General features: G+C 45.2%; 1 protein-coding gene across 2 annotated transcripts in view; it reads left to right on the plus strand.

The window, feature by feature from the left end:
* Positions 1-442: 442 nt before the first annotated feature.
* ARHGAP25 (Rho GTPase activating protein 25) overlaps positions 443-16,791 on the plus strand; it is a gene marked incomplete at its 5' end in the record, with an annotated part of 71,582 nt that continues 55,233 nt past the window's right edge. For both annotated transcript variants that reach the window (XM_080932450.1, XM_080932451.1), the window contains one exon: positions 443-500. In XM_080932450.1, coding sequence (XP_080788576.1) covers positions 443-500 — 58 coding nt within the window. The remainder of the gene's footprint in view (positions 501-16,791) is intronic.

The following is a 16,791-nucleotide window of genomic DNA, read 5'->3' on the forward strand; positions in this document are numbered from 1 at the left end:
ATAACGCTACAACGCTGAACAGCCGCCCACTTCCTCAAAGTGCAAGGAAGCAGACAGTTAAAAAAGAAAAAAAAAGCAGTTGTTTATCACAACTTCGGTAAGGCCTGAGATTCTTCCGAGCAGGGGCTCTGCTTCCCAAGAGGCGTATCAACTGGGATATTTCTGGTAAATCTGAACGAAAAGCAGGGTGCCAGCCCCTGGGGGATTGTGGGTGGGACTTGCAGAGTTTGGGTGCCGTCCCCGAGTGGCAGATGGATGAACGGTTCATCTGAGAGAAAAGAGGAGACACGTGGGCAGATCGGTCCGGAACGTAAGAGTACCTGCAAAGCACTCACTAGGCAGAGAAGGCAGAGGAGCCGGAGGGAAGATCAGAAAAGCAAGAAGGGCGCAGCCTGTGACACACTGGCCACTTGACTGGCTGCTAACCCAAATCGGAAGCAAAATGTCCCTGAAGTTGAGGAACTGGGATTTCAACCTGAAAGCGGAGTCTTCGAAAATAGGTAAGGCCAGGGCCCAGATCTTTCCTCGGGGGTTCTTATGGGTGAGCACCCACTATTTGCATGCTGGATTGTGGGAGCTCAGCCGGCCAAAGCACACCACAGCATACCACACAGCAACGCAGAGCTTGGCTGAAGTGTGCATCCAGGTGAATGTGTCCTGTGAAGTTCCTGCATGCTGGGACAGGTTCTCTTCTCTCTGAGGGTGGGCTACGTGGGTCAAGGGAACGTCGGATGGTCTTAGGCTGTGCGCTGGGCACAGAACTGAGATTTTGTTCACGTCACTGGAGAGTCGGTTCTGGCAGGGGAAGTCATCTGTCTGTTGAATGGCTTTCAGTAAGAGGACAGAGACTGGAGTATTTTGAAGAGGTTTACCTGTGGATGAATTCAAGGGAGCGTCACATTTTGTGAGCCCAGAAGCCAATGAGGAGCTACCTACAGTTCAAAGTAGACAAGGAGAGGATAGAAGCTTTCGAAGTATAAGAACCGTATTCTAAGGAACAGAACGTGAGAGAACTCAGGAAAGTTGAAAAAAGATAGACTTTAGTTAGTTATTAAGGATAATTTGAGATGTTCATACCATTTTCCCGTAACAGTGGTGATATATTGCTTCAAATCTATTGTTTGTAATTATATTGAAGCCTTGTTTTCTTGCCCCCTTTCCCCCATGGATTCTCAATCTGTGGCTCTGGTTGTCCTGAAACTTGCTATTAGAAACTTAGATTCATAAAGACCCACTTACTTTATTTTAGTGCTAGGATTATTGACATGGCCTGAATACCTAATATTTCTTCTGTTATTAAATTTTGTTTTTAAATTGATCATAGTCAGATGAAGGTTGCACGCGCAAACAGCACGGAAGGATTTTGCTTAGAAGAAAGTTTTGGCCGGATGGTTCATGGTGGTTGGTGTGTTAAAATAAATAGCCCACTGAAAACTTACAAATAGGAAGCAGGTCAGAGAAAAAGGAGGGCTTTGAGATGAAACTGAAAGTAACCAGAGAAGCCATTTATTTTGGTGATCAGGAGCTCACATTTCCAAACAGAGCTGGAACTGTGTGCTGAGGCCAGTTCCTAGATGTGAAGCAGGAAAGAGCTGTCTCTCCTGCCCATAGGAACATGCATATCTAACTCTCATCCGGATTCAATTCTAAGGTAGAATATCTGTTTCTCTGCTCCTTGGTAACTGTCCCACTTCTCTACCGTAAGGCACCCTGCTCTCTCGCCTTCCGTATTTCAGCTAAAAATGGGAAATGAGAAAATAAATGTTAGCTTTTTTTTTTTTTCAGAGATATAGAAAATCGCCACATTAGATTCTCAAGCCTAGAATTAGACTGAGTGGGGTTCCTTGCGTGCTTCTGATGGTTTGCTGTCCTGGGTTTTTGTTGTTTGCTTGATAGGTAGGTGTGTGGCTTGCTGAGCTACGACCTTCAACAAATGCAGCAGCTAACAAATGTCACCCACCCATTTTAGTCTAGAAGATGCCTAGGAGTCATCGGAAAGAATGTAGAAAATGCAACCGCTAATCCTATTAGTCAGGGAACGAAAATGAGGAGCATTGTGGGATATTCGTTCTCATCCATGGACTCAAATCAGCTGAGGAAACCTGATAATTCCAAGGGTTATCCATGACACAGGGTGGGAAGGTCTCACAAACCAACCATGCCGCCATTGTGGAGGACGGCTTGACGGAGCTCTCCTGATCAATTCACAAATCTGCCAATGGGTTAAACACGCAGGTTCTGTGTGCTCATCTGCAAGGGAATGGATGGGCCAGCACTTGACGGAACACTCTCCAACAGCAGAGGCATTACTAACCAGTTTATGCCCAAGCGTAACGGAGCAGCGATATTGGAATTCTCAGAAGGATAGAGTGACGTTCATCCATATTAAGTTTAAAAACTGCACATGCTTGCAGCAAAACTATAAAGAAAAACAAAGAATTTGGATCGTTATAAAATTTCAGGGTTATTGCTCTTTTGGAAGAGAAAGGATGGGAAGAGTATTTATGAAGGTCCTATCTCAGCATCTGAATGTGGTTATATATCAAATGGGCAACAAAACAAATTCAGATACACACAAACCATCAAAAGCATGTAAGGTTTGTTAACACTGGCTAACCATAGGAAAAGGCTATCAGTGTGATGTCCTCACACATGATGGATTACTATTCCAAATGTTCTGTATTAAGAACAGGTGTTAACCGTATCGTTAAAGCTAGCAGCCCATTCCCAAGTGCCTGACCAAGCAAATTGGCCAAGGTCTTCACACAACACATGCTCCTTTAGCAACTTAGCAGCTGGCTCCAAAGCCCATGTGAGCCGAGGAGACTCCACTCAGCTAGGACCCGCCCCTGCTGTTCTGCAGAGGTCCCTCCCAGGTACATTGTTCCACGGGTGCCAGGCCAGCCTGCCCCAGGGTCCTCATGCTGCTCCCCAGTGAGGTGATCAGAGACAAACCTGTGAAGAACACTTAACTGTCAAACTGAACACATGCTAATCCGGACCATCCTGGGTCTGAGACAAGGTAGTCTGTTGTCTGTGGTTCTTGTCACTATGCCCCTTGTACAGCTCAGTGTCCCCCCAAAGCTGAAGATTCCCAGACAGGCAGCAGAGCCATGGTTAGAAACACTCTTTCCTTTACTGATGCGGAACAGGCACTCCTGGGGGGGGGGGGCACACCTGTCTCTCTACAGAGGTTAGTCACTTTATTGTCCCTTAGTTAAGTAAAACAATTTGTCCCAAGGCTATTGTCAATTTACCTTTAAATTGTTAAATACGGGACATGCCTAGGCCAGAGAGCCTTCTGGTCACTTGAGGAATAAAGGCTATATGTCCCTTCTGGGACTCTTGTAGCAGCAGCAGGGAGAAAACCAACTTTAGTGGTAAAGGGAAGGCACGTTTTCTACCTGCTCGCACACGGAGTGCCATCTGAAGACACTGGGCAGTCTGCCCTTAGTGCTAGATTAGGAGCTGAGCTAGATTAGAACCACAAGCTTGGTGGCTCTCAGAAGCCAAGTCTCTTAAAATAGAGCCTGGGTTGAGAGCCTTTGGCCTGGGCATACATAGCCTTCCTTAGCTAACAGGAATGGTGTTGCCGTGTATCTGTCTGGCTCGTGACTGTTTCAGAAAGCATCTTCATGGATGAAAGCCCTCCACTGGGAGGGCTCCATGGGGATCTATAGAGATGCAGAGGGGGAGGATTCAGGGATCTCCTGGGAAGAATGTGTTGGTGACAACTGTCCTTTCACATGCAGGATAGCTTGGAAGAAAAATTTTCATGGTGCCATTTGGGACCACCTAGGTAGCAGGAGACATGATGTGGGAGGGAACAAAAGGCTTGGAGGCCCTAGCTGTGGCCATAGCAGCTGAGGGCAACTGCATCCCGGGGAGGCTGGGATATCATGGACGTAGCAGTAAGGCACAAGCCACTGAGAAGGGTTCTGGCGCAGAGGGCACAGAGGATGGCAGTGGCAGCTTCGCAGAGCCCCAGGAGGAACTGAGATGAGAAAGTCACAGAGAGAAAAGCTGATTTGCCTCCTCCCTTTACACACCATCACTTTTCTTTGAAAAAAAAAAAAAGATCACTCATAGGGTTTGGCTCCAGATGTAAAGGCAGCTGGTCTACTTTTCTGGAACCTGTAGAAGTTAGGTCTGGTTTTTCCTCCCAGCCCCATGCCCCCAGAAATGAGACCCAGGCTCAAAATATATTTACAAATGTCTTGGCCATATAGCTAGGCTCTTCTCTGAGTAGATCAGAACTTAAAATCAGCCGTGTATTCTAGCCTACATTCTGCCATGTGGCTGGTTACCTATGTTTGCGGGCAGACACTCATGCACACAAAATAAGAATCAACAAACAGGCTGGAGAGATGGCTCAGTGGTTAAGAGCGCTGACTGCTCTCCAGAGGTCCAGAGTTCAGTTCCCAGCAACCACATGGTGGCTCACAACCATTTGTAATGAGATCTGATGCCCTCTTCTGGTGTGTCTGAAGCAACAGTGTGTTCATATACATAAAATAAATAAGTTAATTTAAAAATAAGTTAAATGAACTGCTTAGACTTATAATCTAGAAAATACAGAAAGTTTTCAGTTACTGACAGTAAGTTATATTTATTCTATCTTGTGGATACAATTTAATATGTTTGATTCAGAATAATAGACTGGTGCCCACAAAGAAAAAATATATATATATAAATAAAAGCAACATGGCATAAGCTGTTTAGGGCCATTTTAGAAATTGCTAGAAATTCTGCCCCAACTGTAAGCCAAAATTCATGACATAATTTCTTTTAAATAAAACCCAAGTCAATTCAAATAAAATTTAAATCAAAGATTCTAATTCAATTCAGCCCCCAAATATACTAATTCAATACTAATATGCTGAAGACCGAAGGTGGAAAGTGTTTTTTAATCGAATCATTTTGCTACTACAGAAGTGGACATTTTTGTGTGTTATAAAATCCCACAGTGAGTAACCTGTGACAGTCTTGACTTTGAGCCAGGCATTGTATTGACAGTGTGTGCTGTGTGATGTCAGGCACAGTGCAAAGTGTGCACCTTGTATGTTCGGAACCAGGACTGCAGTAAAATCCTGGGACACAAAGTTGGCGAGTGCCAGACACCTCACATTCACCGTGTGTTTGAGTTTGAATGAACTTTCGGTCATTGCATGTTCAGAAACCCTTTACTGTTTCCGTGGCTCTCATATCAGTCGCTGGGACCTCCGTGGGGCTGCAGCTGCAGTCTGAGAAGATCTAGGTGTGTATCCTTCAGCGAGTCTCAGACTTCTGTTCCATCCTGGGTTAATTTACTGTGAAGCATCTTGTGGATATTTTATATTGTTCCCTTTTCAAGAAAGGCACCAGACTAGATGAGCTTGTGATGTGACCCCGCGGCTGCTGGCCTCTGCCGCCCCTCTTGTGTTTCCCAAGCACAGCATGCCCACTGCAGACTTCAGCTGACTTCCCTTTGCTTGCTCTCCCCACTTCTGGCACCGGGCACCGGTCCACCAGGAGTCAGCTAATCTCTGGGATGAGGGTATAATGGTTCTTTCCGAACCATTTCAGCAGAGAAGCTTACTCCTTTGAACTGGTATCTGTGGATGTGTCTGAGCTCGGTAGCTTTTTATCACAACAGTTTGTACTTTACTCTGTTCTTTACCTACAGATGAGGATGGCCCAAAGTTGCCTGGAAGAGTTGGCAGGGGTGTGAGAGTTGTGGAGGGCTGGACTGTCCCCTGGTGACTGATAGACCTGGAAGGGGGCTAGTGAGGCATGAAGTGTGGAAAGGGCCTGGTCTTGGATGACGTTGATGGTTTGGCGGTGTATCGAGGACTCACGGCTTATTCTGCAGACAAGAATTGTAATACCTACGTATTATGAGAGAGAAATAAAGTCACATACATAAGGAGCTCAGCAAATATTTATGTCCTTTGTTTATAGACAACCTCATCTTTAAGCTCAGACCAGACCAACAGTCTTGCTTAGGCTACTCACAGGGGAAAGCCCATGGGGCATGCTTTTTTTTAGTATAGTACTCTCTGGCTTTATTTTTACTACAAGTCTTGCTGAAAGTTTCCTGGTTTGAAAGCAAGAATTGGCATGTGCCAGCAGCTCCCATATAGAACTTCACATGAGACAGTTTTCTGAGTTTCCAGTGCTCAGAACTTTATCCTATGTACGTCCTCCTGATAAGGTACCAGGACCTACAATGTTCCTCTTTCCATCTCTGCTTCCAGGAAGCTGTGGATTAACATAGATTAGCATATATTAGCATAGACCACATGGATTAGCATATTCACCTTATTGGTTCTCAATCATAATTTAGTTTTCTTTGAAAGTGATTGACTATGTGAACGAGAAGACGTCATAAACCCCTTTCTTTGAAGACACCATATAAGAACATGCACTGTATCAATACTCTGGTGGGCAGATTTCATATTTTTCAGTAGCAACTGAACACTATGATCTTAGACAAATCCGGAAAGCACGTTGGTGATGAGGACTATTTCTTCCAGGTTTGAGTGAAAACACAGGTCCATCCATCTTTAGAATCCCACAGGGCAGCGGCACCTTCGGCACATTCAAATCAGTGAAATCATCCATTCACCAGCTCATCTCTTTGCTCAAACCAATATGTTCACCCTATCCGACTTTTTAAATGTTCTTGGCGGCTTGCTGTGTCTCTCATGTGGAAAGCACAGCCCTCACATCTCCCCTCACCTTTCTAAAGAGCATCTTCCTTAACCTCAAACCTGTCACAGTTTCATAAACTGAGCAGATTATGTCCCCAGGACTGACAGGCTTTGACGAGCCCTGCCTGCACTCCTCAGCCTTCTCGAATGTGCCTCAGCAGATCTTGTTTCTAGATGATTCCAGATCCCTTGCTGCTGGATCTCTGGCATCCGGTCACTTCTACATTTCCTTACATCACTAACTGCAAATCAACGGTAATAGAAGTTTACCAGTCACCTCCAGACTCTCTCAGCCTGAGTGCCCTATGTTCCTTCTGAAATACACATTTCATCTTTTATTTTGGCTCTGAATTCACTCTGAGCATTTCAAGTTCTCCCTTCTATCAGCTGGCCTTGGAGTGGGGCTGTTCATATTTTGTATGTTTATCAGATTGAACTTTTTCACAAGGTTATGGCATTTGGGGGTAGAAACCGAGCTGGGGAAAACATCTTTAAGCCAGGAATCATTCTTCCTAGGCTCCAAAAGTCCTTCCAAATTCTTTTCTTAGCCTATTTGAAACTGTTGCTATAGCTTCTTCCATTTGCTTTAAGAAATCTTTCCTTCTGCTCACATGTTGGAGGCCACATCTGTCACAAGTCTCTCCCCAGAATCATGCAAAACCCCCACCCTTATGTATCTATCCTAAGTCTAGCTCGCTTTTCAGTTGTTCTTCCAACTCTGCCCCTCCCTCCCCATTGCCACGGCTACCATCCTCCCCTTCCTGGGAAGTGTAACCAAATTGTCCAAGTAAGATCAGTTCCCCAAGAAATTATTCCAATATGTATTTCATAGACACATATCCTTGGGTGTTTATTATGTACTGGGAAGTCAGCTCAGGACTCTTGGAGATAAAAAGTTCAAGATTCTGACAGCTTGTAGAATACGGCTGCCGTGAGTGGTTTCTGGCAGGCCAAGGACGCTGCTGCGCACACGAACTTACAGTGAAGCTGACAGAGTCAGCTCAGCCACAGTTCCAGCCTGGATCTGGGTGGGGGGGACCTCATAAAGTATCACCTTTACCCGAGGAGCTACTGGCATCTGATGGCTGCTGAAAGAGAGCCCGTTGGTTTCATATGCCTGAGTGCTGGTAGATGCTTGGACATCTGTGCACATTCTGGCAGCACTAAGTGAGCTTAGTGGGTTAAAAAAAAACAAGACATGAATCTGGCAAGTCAAAGCGGGGGTGGGGAGAATGGGAGGGGCAGGGTGGACTTGATCAAAATGTCTGAAATTTCTCACGGAATACAATTTGTTTAAAAATTTTCAACAGTGTCTTTTATCTGAGGAAAGATTCCTACCCCATAAATAATTTTAGACATAGCATAGGAATTTGGCTGTCATTACAACATTTAAAGAACCAACACAGGGTTTGTTCTGTTAGGCTCTAAATGTTGATGTGCAACCTTCTAGGCCATCTGTGCCTGTCCTTCCACATCCCGACTGCATTCTCATATCCAGCCAGCAGAGGGCGCCCACAGACAATGTTCTATGGGTCCAGAGACACTTCATCTGTCTTCCACATACTTCTCCCGAAAGTTCTACAAGTAACCAGTTCCACAAGGCTTATCAATTCTATGGCCTGGAATGCCTGGAATTGTAATGAATGGAAAATGTAAAGGCCTGTTTGTTTTAAGTCAAAAGTAAGCTTCCTGATTAAAATATTTCTTGAATGAAAAGAAAAAGATCATGGGCTGAAGAGATGGCTCAGTGGTTAAGAGCACTGACTGCTCTTCCAAAAGTCCTGAGTTCAAATCCCATCAACTCCATGGTGGTTCACAACCATCTGTAATGAGATCTGATGCCCTTTTCTGGTGTGTCTGAAGACAGTTACAGTGCACTCATGTAAATAAATAAATAAATAAATGAATAAATAAATAAACAAACAAATCTTTAAGAAAGAGAGATCTTGACTTGGGAAGCCAGTCCTTGTATAGAGATGGGTCAGGATGGTGGTGGTCAGTTTACCCCTTCCTTCCATTCCCTCACTCCACCGCCTGCCACTCTGAACATCCTGGAGAAAATCTAACCGCTGGGCTTACTGGTTCTACTGGATTCTCTGTGCTACAGTTACCGGTGACTAGTAATGATAAAGGGTCTGGACTTGCATCTTATGGTGCTACAGCTTAGGAGTCCAGGGTGAAGGCTTTAGCACTGCCGGGAGTGGAAAACCTGTCGAGTATACACAGCACCACCACAGGCTTGATGGGTGAAGAAGATGCACATTGTGACCCCAGAGGAGCAGAAGAGGGCAAAGCCATCTCCTCAAAACGTTCTATAAGGGCTTTAGGTCAGTTAGCTGTTTGCTGCAGAGAAGGTATTTGAAGGAAAAAAATACATATTTTATCTCTTGTTTTGAATGTCTCAGTCTATGGTCATTTTGGTTCTTTCTATTCCTCACTCCCCCTCCCCCCTCTCTGTCTCCCTCTCTCTCTGTCTCTGTCTCTCTGTCTCAGGACAGGGTTCCTCTGTGTAACATACCTGACTGTCCTGGACTTGCTCCGTAGACCAGGCCTGCCTCAAACCCACAGAGACCCACTTGCCTAAGGTGTGTGCCACCATGACCAGCCAGCGTTATTTCTTTTGCTATGAAGTGAGACCAAACATTAAGGAAGACAGCTTGTAGCTGAGCGAACATGGTCACATCTACTGAACAGGAGGCAGGAGAGAGATGGGGAATATGGCAGAGACCAAGGACAAAATGTGCCCTCCAGGGGCCTCTTCACATCCTCCACCAGGACGCAGCTCGCCAGGGTCCAGCCGATTTTCTGGGGTCAGTGAATTAATCCACTGTAAGTCAGCATCCTTAATACCCAGAACATCTCAATGGTTCTGTAACCTAGAGACCAAGCTTCAGCACAGTGACCTGGGGGCTTAGCTCATGCCATTAAAGGCTTTAATTCTGCTCTGGAGAATTAGGAACTTACTTAATAACTTGCTACAGTTACTCAATAACTATTTGCTAAGGCGTTGATACTTTGTGGATTGTTTCCAATGTAAATTTGTAAAAGCCATAGAATCTGTCTACCAAAGTTACTTTTCTTTTGCTTCAAATTCTTGTTGCCAAAGGTAGTTAATTATGACTGTCAGCTCTGCCCACCTCCGGGCCTTTCGATGACATCAGACATTGTCACCTAGGAACAGGCTTTTCAGTGCTCAGTTGTTCTCACATCTTCTGACTCTCCTTGATTTCAGTGTCTACTCTTTCTGAGACATTTTAGCAGTATGCCCTCTGCCAGACCTCATAATGCTCAGGTGTCTAGGGCAGTACTGGCTGGTTGTTCATGGGGTGACATCAGGGTTCTTGTTTGAAAACATTAAGAATTACAAGCTGGCAGCAGCTGAGCATCAACCCAGGTGCAGGAATTCATCAGGGCAGGATTGCATTTGACTGTACATCACGGGCTGCATGTCTGTGAAGTTGGCCTGGACCAGGACTTGGTGCATCGGTCAGCTACTCATCCAGCGTCATCAGCTAGGTGGTCTGAGACCTTCCTGTGGCTTGACTCTAACAACAGTGGCCACTCTCTTGTTAGCTGTGATCTCTCGTGTGGGTTCTGCATAGTTCAGTCGTCTGCTTGGATGCCTTAGAGCCTTCTCTCCCCCTACTTTGGTTAACACACGATTCTGGATTTTGTTCCCAACCACTTTACTTGGCTTTAGTCAAGAGGCTCTATGATACACATATGTGCTATAGCCCAACACCCAGAGTTGGCTTCATTCTCCCTTTCTGCTCCCCTCTCACACTGAATCCACCATGATGCTCTGGGCTCACCAGCCTGTCTCTGGTCTGACCTCTCTATTGCCCCTGACACTGAAAACCCCAATAATTCTGACCCTCGACACTGCCTCTTACTCTTCCATGCAACAAATTTTCCACACCAGGCCCAACTCAGCACTTATTAAAAAGAATCAAATCATGTCATATGTTTCTTCAAGCTATCTCTGGTCCTATTGCCTGTGCCCAGGCACATGGACTTCCAGTTCCTGAAGCACTCTGCTCTGTGTTTCTCAAGGCCAGGCCTCTGTTCTCCTTGAAATGCCCTTTCTGAGATTTTTACCACGTCCTGTCCGATGCTCATTCAGCTCTAGTGTGAACACAATCTTTCCCAAGAGCCTTTTCTAGAGCCTGGGCTGCTGCATCCCCCCTCCTTAGTCTCTTCTTGACAGTGTGGTCTCGAGTCTTGAAATGATCTCATTCATTTGCGCAAGTACACTGCAAGTTCCCTGAAGTCAAAGCTCTACCTATTTCATTTACTTTCAGATCTTTCAGGAATCAGGACTCACCTTCCATGTGGTAGCTACTACTGAAAATGCTGTGGGGTAGCTAGTTTTTTTCTCTGACTTTCCTTCATCTTGAGGACATTGGATTAAAATGAAGCTAAAGCATGTCTAAGTTTGTTACCTCTAGTTGCTGTTATTACGACAGAACAGGGGCTTGATCTGGAGGGTTCTAGCTTCCTTATATATAGAAAGGCAGTCTTTTGGTTTCATAAGATAATTTGGACACCGAGGAGGTAACCAAGAATTTGGATAGTCTCAGTTCCAGGGCCTCAGTCCCAGAGCCCTACAGTTGACACAAGGATCACAAGGAATACTTCTTGCTCTTATTATCAAAGTCTTCCAGCATGAGAGGAACAAGCAATCCCTGCACTGAGACTCGAGGGGCTGGGTCTATGGATGTTCTTTTCATCTGCCTTCCCTACCCTGCTCATCTATAACTGGGCACTGGTTTTCTTCCTTACTATCCAGAAAACAGTCATAATCTGAGGGCTATGGGTACAATGGACAACTTGACTTAGTTCTCTATTTAAGGAAAAACCCAATTCAGATTCACTACTGAGGATGAGAAGAGTGACCCTCAGGAGGTACAAATACTGGTGCCGTAGAACATTTTTTTTTGTAGTAGTAGTAGTAGTTAGGATGAGTTAGTGTAATGAGCAACTGAGAGGAGGAGTCGGGGTGAGCCAGGGAGAGGAAGATGAGGAGGTGGGGATGAGTGAGCAGAGCAGGAAGAAAATTTCCAGTGTATGAAGAGGCAAAAAAAAAAAAAAAAAAAAAAAGCAAACACAAACCAAGAGGGGATGGGGATGGAAAGGGAAGGGTGTGATGTGGGCAGAGGGAGGGGCCGCAGTATGTTTTGTAGGTAAGACCTAATTGGAGTGCATAAACTGCATATTCAGAAAATAACTCCATTGCCTGTTTATTACTGCTGACAGCATGATTGCTACTCAAGACACCTCACCAGGGCCTCCTTCCACCAGGTGGAAAGATTGGAAAACTGACTGTGGACTCCCTTGCAGCTAGGATCCTTAAACCAGACTACCTGTGCTGATTAACTAGAAGATAAGTTAAGGGAAGGTGTCTTCCTAAGGTTCCAACCATGGCTGCCATGGATAACGCTGGTGAGCCAAGCAAGAACTCAAGACTTCCCAGTTTCTAAGTTTCAGATCTAGCTTTGTGTTCAGGTCACCAGAGTATTGGTAGTCACCTCAGTGATGAGACGGTTTCTTCCAGGTGGTCTCAAACAGGCGGGCAATGTAAGAATCAAGTGTTATGGCTTGGGGGAAAGAGGGATTTTCTAGACAACAAAACCTTGCTCCTCTAGTTCCTCCTCACATTTTACAGTCACCTAAGACTTCTGTAAGTGGGTTTCTTCTTGTGCTAAACTCTCAATTCCTACACTGTTGCATGTTGCCCTAGCAGAACATTTTCACATATTTCTCCCTACCCAGATGAGCCTCCCACACATCCACATGATACTTCCTCAGAGTCAGTAGTTTTCCAGGCATCTCAGTCCCCAGTTGGTGCCTCCAGCCTCAGCACCCCATCTGCCACTCAGACCAGCCAGTCAGCATGTGTGGATCTTCCCATGGAAAGATCATTAATGGGTGGCCTTCTTCATAAGTTACCTTTCTCATTGGTGTTGTAAACAGAACAAGCAAGGTGAAGGAAGTTTGTTCTGGTTCGTGGTTTCTGAGGAATCTCATTGCTTGTTCAGAGTATTGGGGGAGGGACAGGAACCAGGAGTGTGCATAGCTTCCAAAGGCCTAACTTTAGGAACCTCTTTGTGCCCAGCATACCCTTCCTACCAAAGGCTCCACAGCCTTCAAAATGGTACCATAGCTTGGGCTTGAGCAGTCAAACATCAGCCTATCAGGACATCTCAGCCTGAAACTGTAACACCTTCTACCGCCAGGTCATCTCAGGTACCTCCTCTACGAAAGTCTCCTTGTTCCATTCACAACCAAGTCTTCCTTTCTAAACTGTGGGCTTCATAATGTGCACCCAGCTCCACTGTGTCGGACCCATGCTGGGCCTTGTGTTCTCTTGCCACCGTCTGTATTTCTCCATAGTTTTCAAACAAGGGGCTCTGTATTATCATTCTATACCGAGTCCTACAAATTATACATATGATCCTGATATTTTTTCCATGTTCTTTTAGAAACTGGGTCATCTTTGAGCTTTCCCATGTTGCTGTAAATATTAAAAATGATGGTTTATCTCTTTATTGGTCCCCTGAGGTCTCACTCCGTGAACACCGCTTTAGTATGAAGCCAATCACATGGATTCCATCACTCAGTCCACAGCCCACGCTCCCCACATGATTCCCTTCCCAGGTGGTTCACTCTGCCTGCCCTGCTGTTTCTGTCTCAGGTGGTTATGACAGCCCCAGCATTTTCTTTCCTCCACCTCCTGGCACAAACATTACTCCAAGGCCCAATAGCTTTCATGTAGGTTTATATATTAAATTCTCAATCCACAACCCTCTATACAATAAGATTATGTCCAATGGACAAAGACGCAAACTTCCCTTCTATGTGAGATAAAAAGGATCTATAAAACCATTAAGAATATTATCTATCTATCTATCTATCTATCTATCTATCTATCTATCTATCTACCTACCTACCTATCTACCTATCTATCTATCTATCTATCTATCTATCTATCTATCTATCTATCTACCTACCTACCTACCTACCTACCTACCTACCTACCTACCTACCTATCTATCTATCTATCTATCTATCTATCTATCTATCTATCTATCTATCGCCAATTACAGCCACCAGAATCTAGGTCTGCTTTCTCCAGCTCTATCTTGATTTTTTCCTCCTCAATCTCTGCTCCTTTTGATTTTCCTACCTGTTCTCTACTTACCTCTCCACTGTCCAATCATGTATCACCTTAACATAAATCTACATCCCAGTCCAACTAGTGACTTTCATTCTTATGAACCCCCACTCCCTTCTCTCACACCTCTAGCCTATATTCTCTACATACTTTTTTTTCCCTGTGAGAACTCCAGTGCCTGCTATGTATTAACATTTTCATGGTTCAGGGTAATTACTCCAGACTCCAGAAAAACCAAGCAACAGTGAGTTTTAGGCTGTAGAAATGAGCGCCGCCTCGCCTCCGATTAACTGGTTTGCAAATTTGGCTGTTCTAGGAGTTTATGTAACTTTACCTCCAGGTTCCATGCCAGAGATGCCAACTGAAGTGACCTGGGGTGGGAGCTAGAAACCCAGAGACTTACAGGTTTTAAATTAATTGCTATTGTGTGTGTGGGTGAATGAACTGAGCTACTATAACACACTTTCTTCAGCTCGTCCCACTTCCTATCAGCAGCTTTCCTCAGCAGATATCCCACAGCTCTGACGTCTCCAACATCTTAGGGTCCCCAAGGCAACCCAGGCCTCTCTTTCACTAAGACCTTACAATGGCCTCTCTAGGCCTCCATACAGGGACACCCTGATGCATGTGTGGTTTCAGCAGTTTTCCTTAGTCACAGAGGGAGGTTCCATCACCTTTTTCTTCTGTCCTTGACACTAAAGCCAGAACATGGCCAAATCTGCCAAGTTCTGCTGCTTTCTGGGGCTCAGACATGGCCCCCTTGTTCTATTACATCATCGTCAGCTTTCTGGTTTTGATGGTTTCCTTTACTGCCTAACTTGGCTGTCCTGAAACTCAATCTGTAGACCAGGATGATCTCAAACTCAGAGATCTACCTACCTCTGCCTCCAGACTGTTGGGATTAAAGGCATGTGCCCTCAGACATGGCTCTAAATTCTCTTTAATTCCTTTCACGTGTTGGGGGCTTAGCTGAATGGGATCTTGCCCCAAGTTCACTACTCCTTTTATTTCATTTAATGTCAGGATTTTATCACCCAAAACACAGGACTCGGCTCCGTTCCACTTCCTGGTACCCATTTCTCCTCAAATTGTACATGTAATTTCCCTCCCTCAGCTCATTCCTTTTCATTATAGATTTTTATAAGAGTGAACATTAAAAACCAATATCCCAGAGTCAATATTAGGCTGCTTTGAAAATTTCTGTGCTAACACAGTTCACCCAGAACTCTTCTATTTAGCCTAAAGTAGACTTTTCAAATAGGGCAAAAAGCAGCCACATTCGTCACCAAAATATCACTAGAATGGTCTCTAGGCCACCATAATCATATTCTTTTCTGAAACCACTTGAGCTGGGCCCCCACGGGATAAAGGCAACAGTGTCTTTTATGGTCCTACTAGTATGGCCCACAAAGCCCCACTTAAAGTGTTGAACTGCTTTTCTAACCCAAAGTCCCAAAGTCCACATTCCTCCAAACAAAAACACAGACATACCACATTCCATGGTACCAATTTCTGTTTTAGTAAGGGCTCTATGCTGCAAAGAGACACTGTGACCACAGCAGCTTTTATAAAGGAAAACATTTAATTGGGGCTGGCTTACAGTTCAGTGGTTCAGTCCATTATCCTCATGGTGGGAAGCATGGCAGCATGCGGGCAGACATGGTGCTGGAGGAGCTGAGAGTTCTACATCTGGATCTTGAGGAAGCAGACAAAGAATTGCCACACTGGGCGTGGATAAAACATCTGAGACCTCAAAGCCTGCCCCCAGTGACCACTTCCTCCAACAAGGCCATACTTCCTAATAGTGCCACTCTCTACTGGCTGGGGGGGGGGGGCCTGTAGTCCTTCAACCTGTATGAAGGGACTATATCACTAAGTCATGCATGTGTCAACAGATCCAAGGCAAGAAGGAGACTGTACCCCTTCTCTTCTGCACCCCTTTCCCTCCTGTACCCCCTTTCCTTCTCTGGTATTCTGCTTTACCCACAAACTGACTGCAGGCTTCTGAGAACCACAATGTGTACTCCAGATCAGGCGTTCCACTTACGGCTCTTTCATTGTTTCTCACTGGTGTGCAGGCTCTTGCACCCCGACCATAGGAATGAAGACATGTTTGTCCTCAGTTGCCCAGAGAAGCCTGAATGGTTTGCTTTCTGTTCCAAGTGATCTCTGAGAAGCTTACCTGATTCCTAGGTAACTCTGATATCAGGCCTACAATCAGGGTTTTCCCTTTGCGCTCATGGGCTGGTTCCAGTGAGTGCTGCCCCCAAGAGGTCATATGAGGAAATGCATATGAATACAAAAATTCCCAGTGAGGTTTATAACCTCACAAGGGTTAGAAACACTGCTGTCTGTTTCTAAGTACAAAGAAAGCCCTTACAAGGTGGACAAGTGCCCCTCCATCTCTCATCCAGGGTGTGTTCTGGATATTAACATGTTAGGGAACACGGAAGAAAAGACCAGGCTGGTGGTAAAGCATGACATGGGTCCCTAGTTTGTCTTATGTTTTTCTAGTCCAAACTCGATGGGCTGGATCAATGCAAATGATAACTGATAGGAGAAGCTCGTAGGAGTGTTTTAGCTGCTTTTAGTTGGTTAGTGGAGCAACAGGTTCTAGTTGGCCACTGCTGGCAGCCTCTGTGAACCCATGCTGGCAGGAGCCACCAGGTGGCGGCAAGCCTCCCAGAGTGGAAGCCCGTGGAGGTGGCCAGGAGCCTCTCCCTTAGTCCATTAGTACATTGCAGTAGTGTAGGATTGAATTTTGAATTTCATTTATTGTTGCTCTTCTCTTCCTCACGGTTGAGGGAAGGGCATGTACTGGCATGGGGTCACATATGTGGTCCTTATGAAGAGCAAGTAGAAAAACCACCCTTCACATCCACGCATCTAGAAGAAAGACATGGGAGTTGTTTCTGACTGACAGAG

This window comes from Micromys minutus (genome assembly GCF_963924665.1).
Source record: "Micromys minutus genome assembly, chromosome: 18".
Classification (NCBI taxonomy): Eukaryota; Metazoa; Chordata; class Mammalia; order Rodentia; family Muridae; genus Micromys; species Micromys minutus.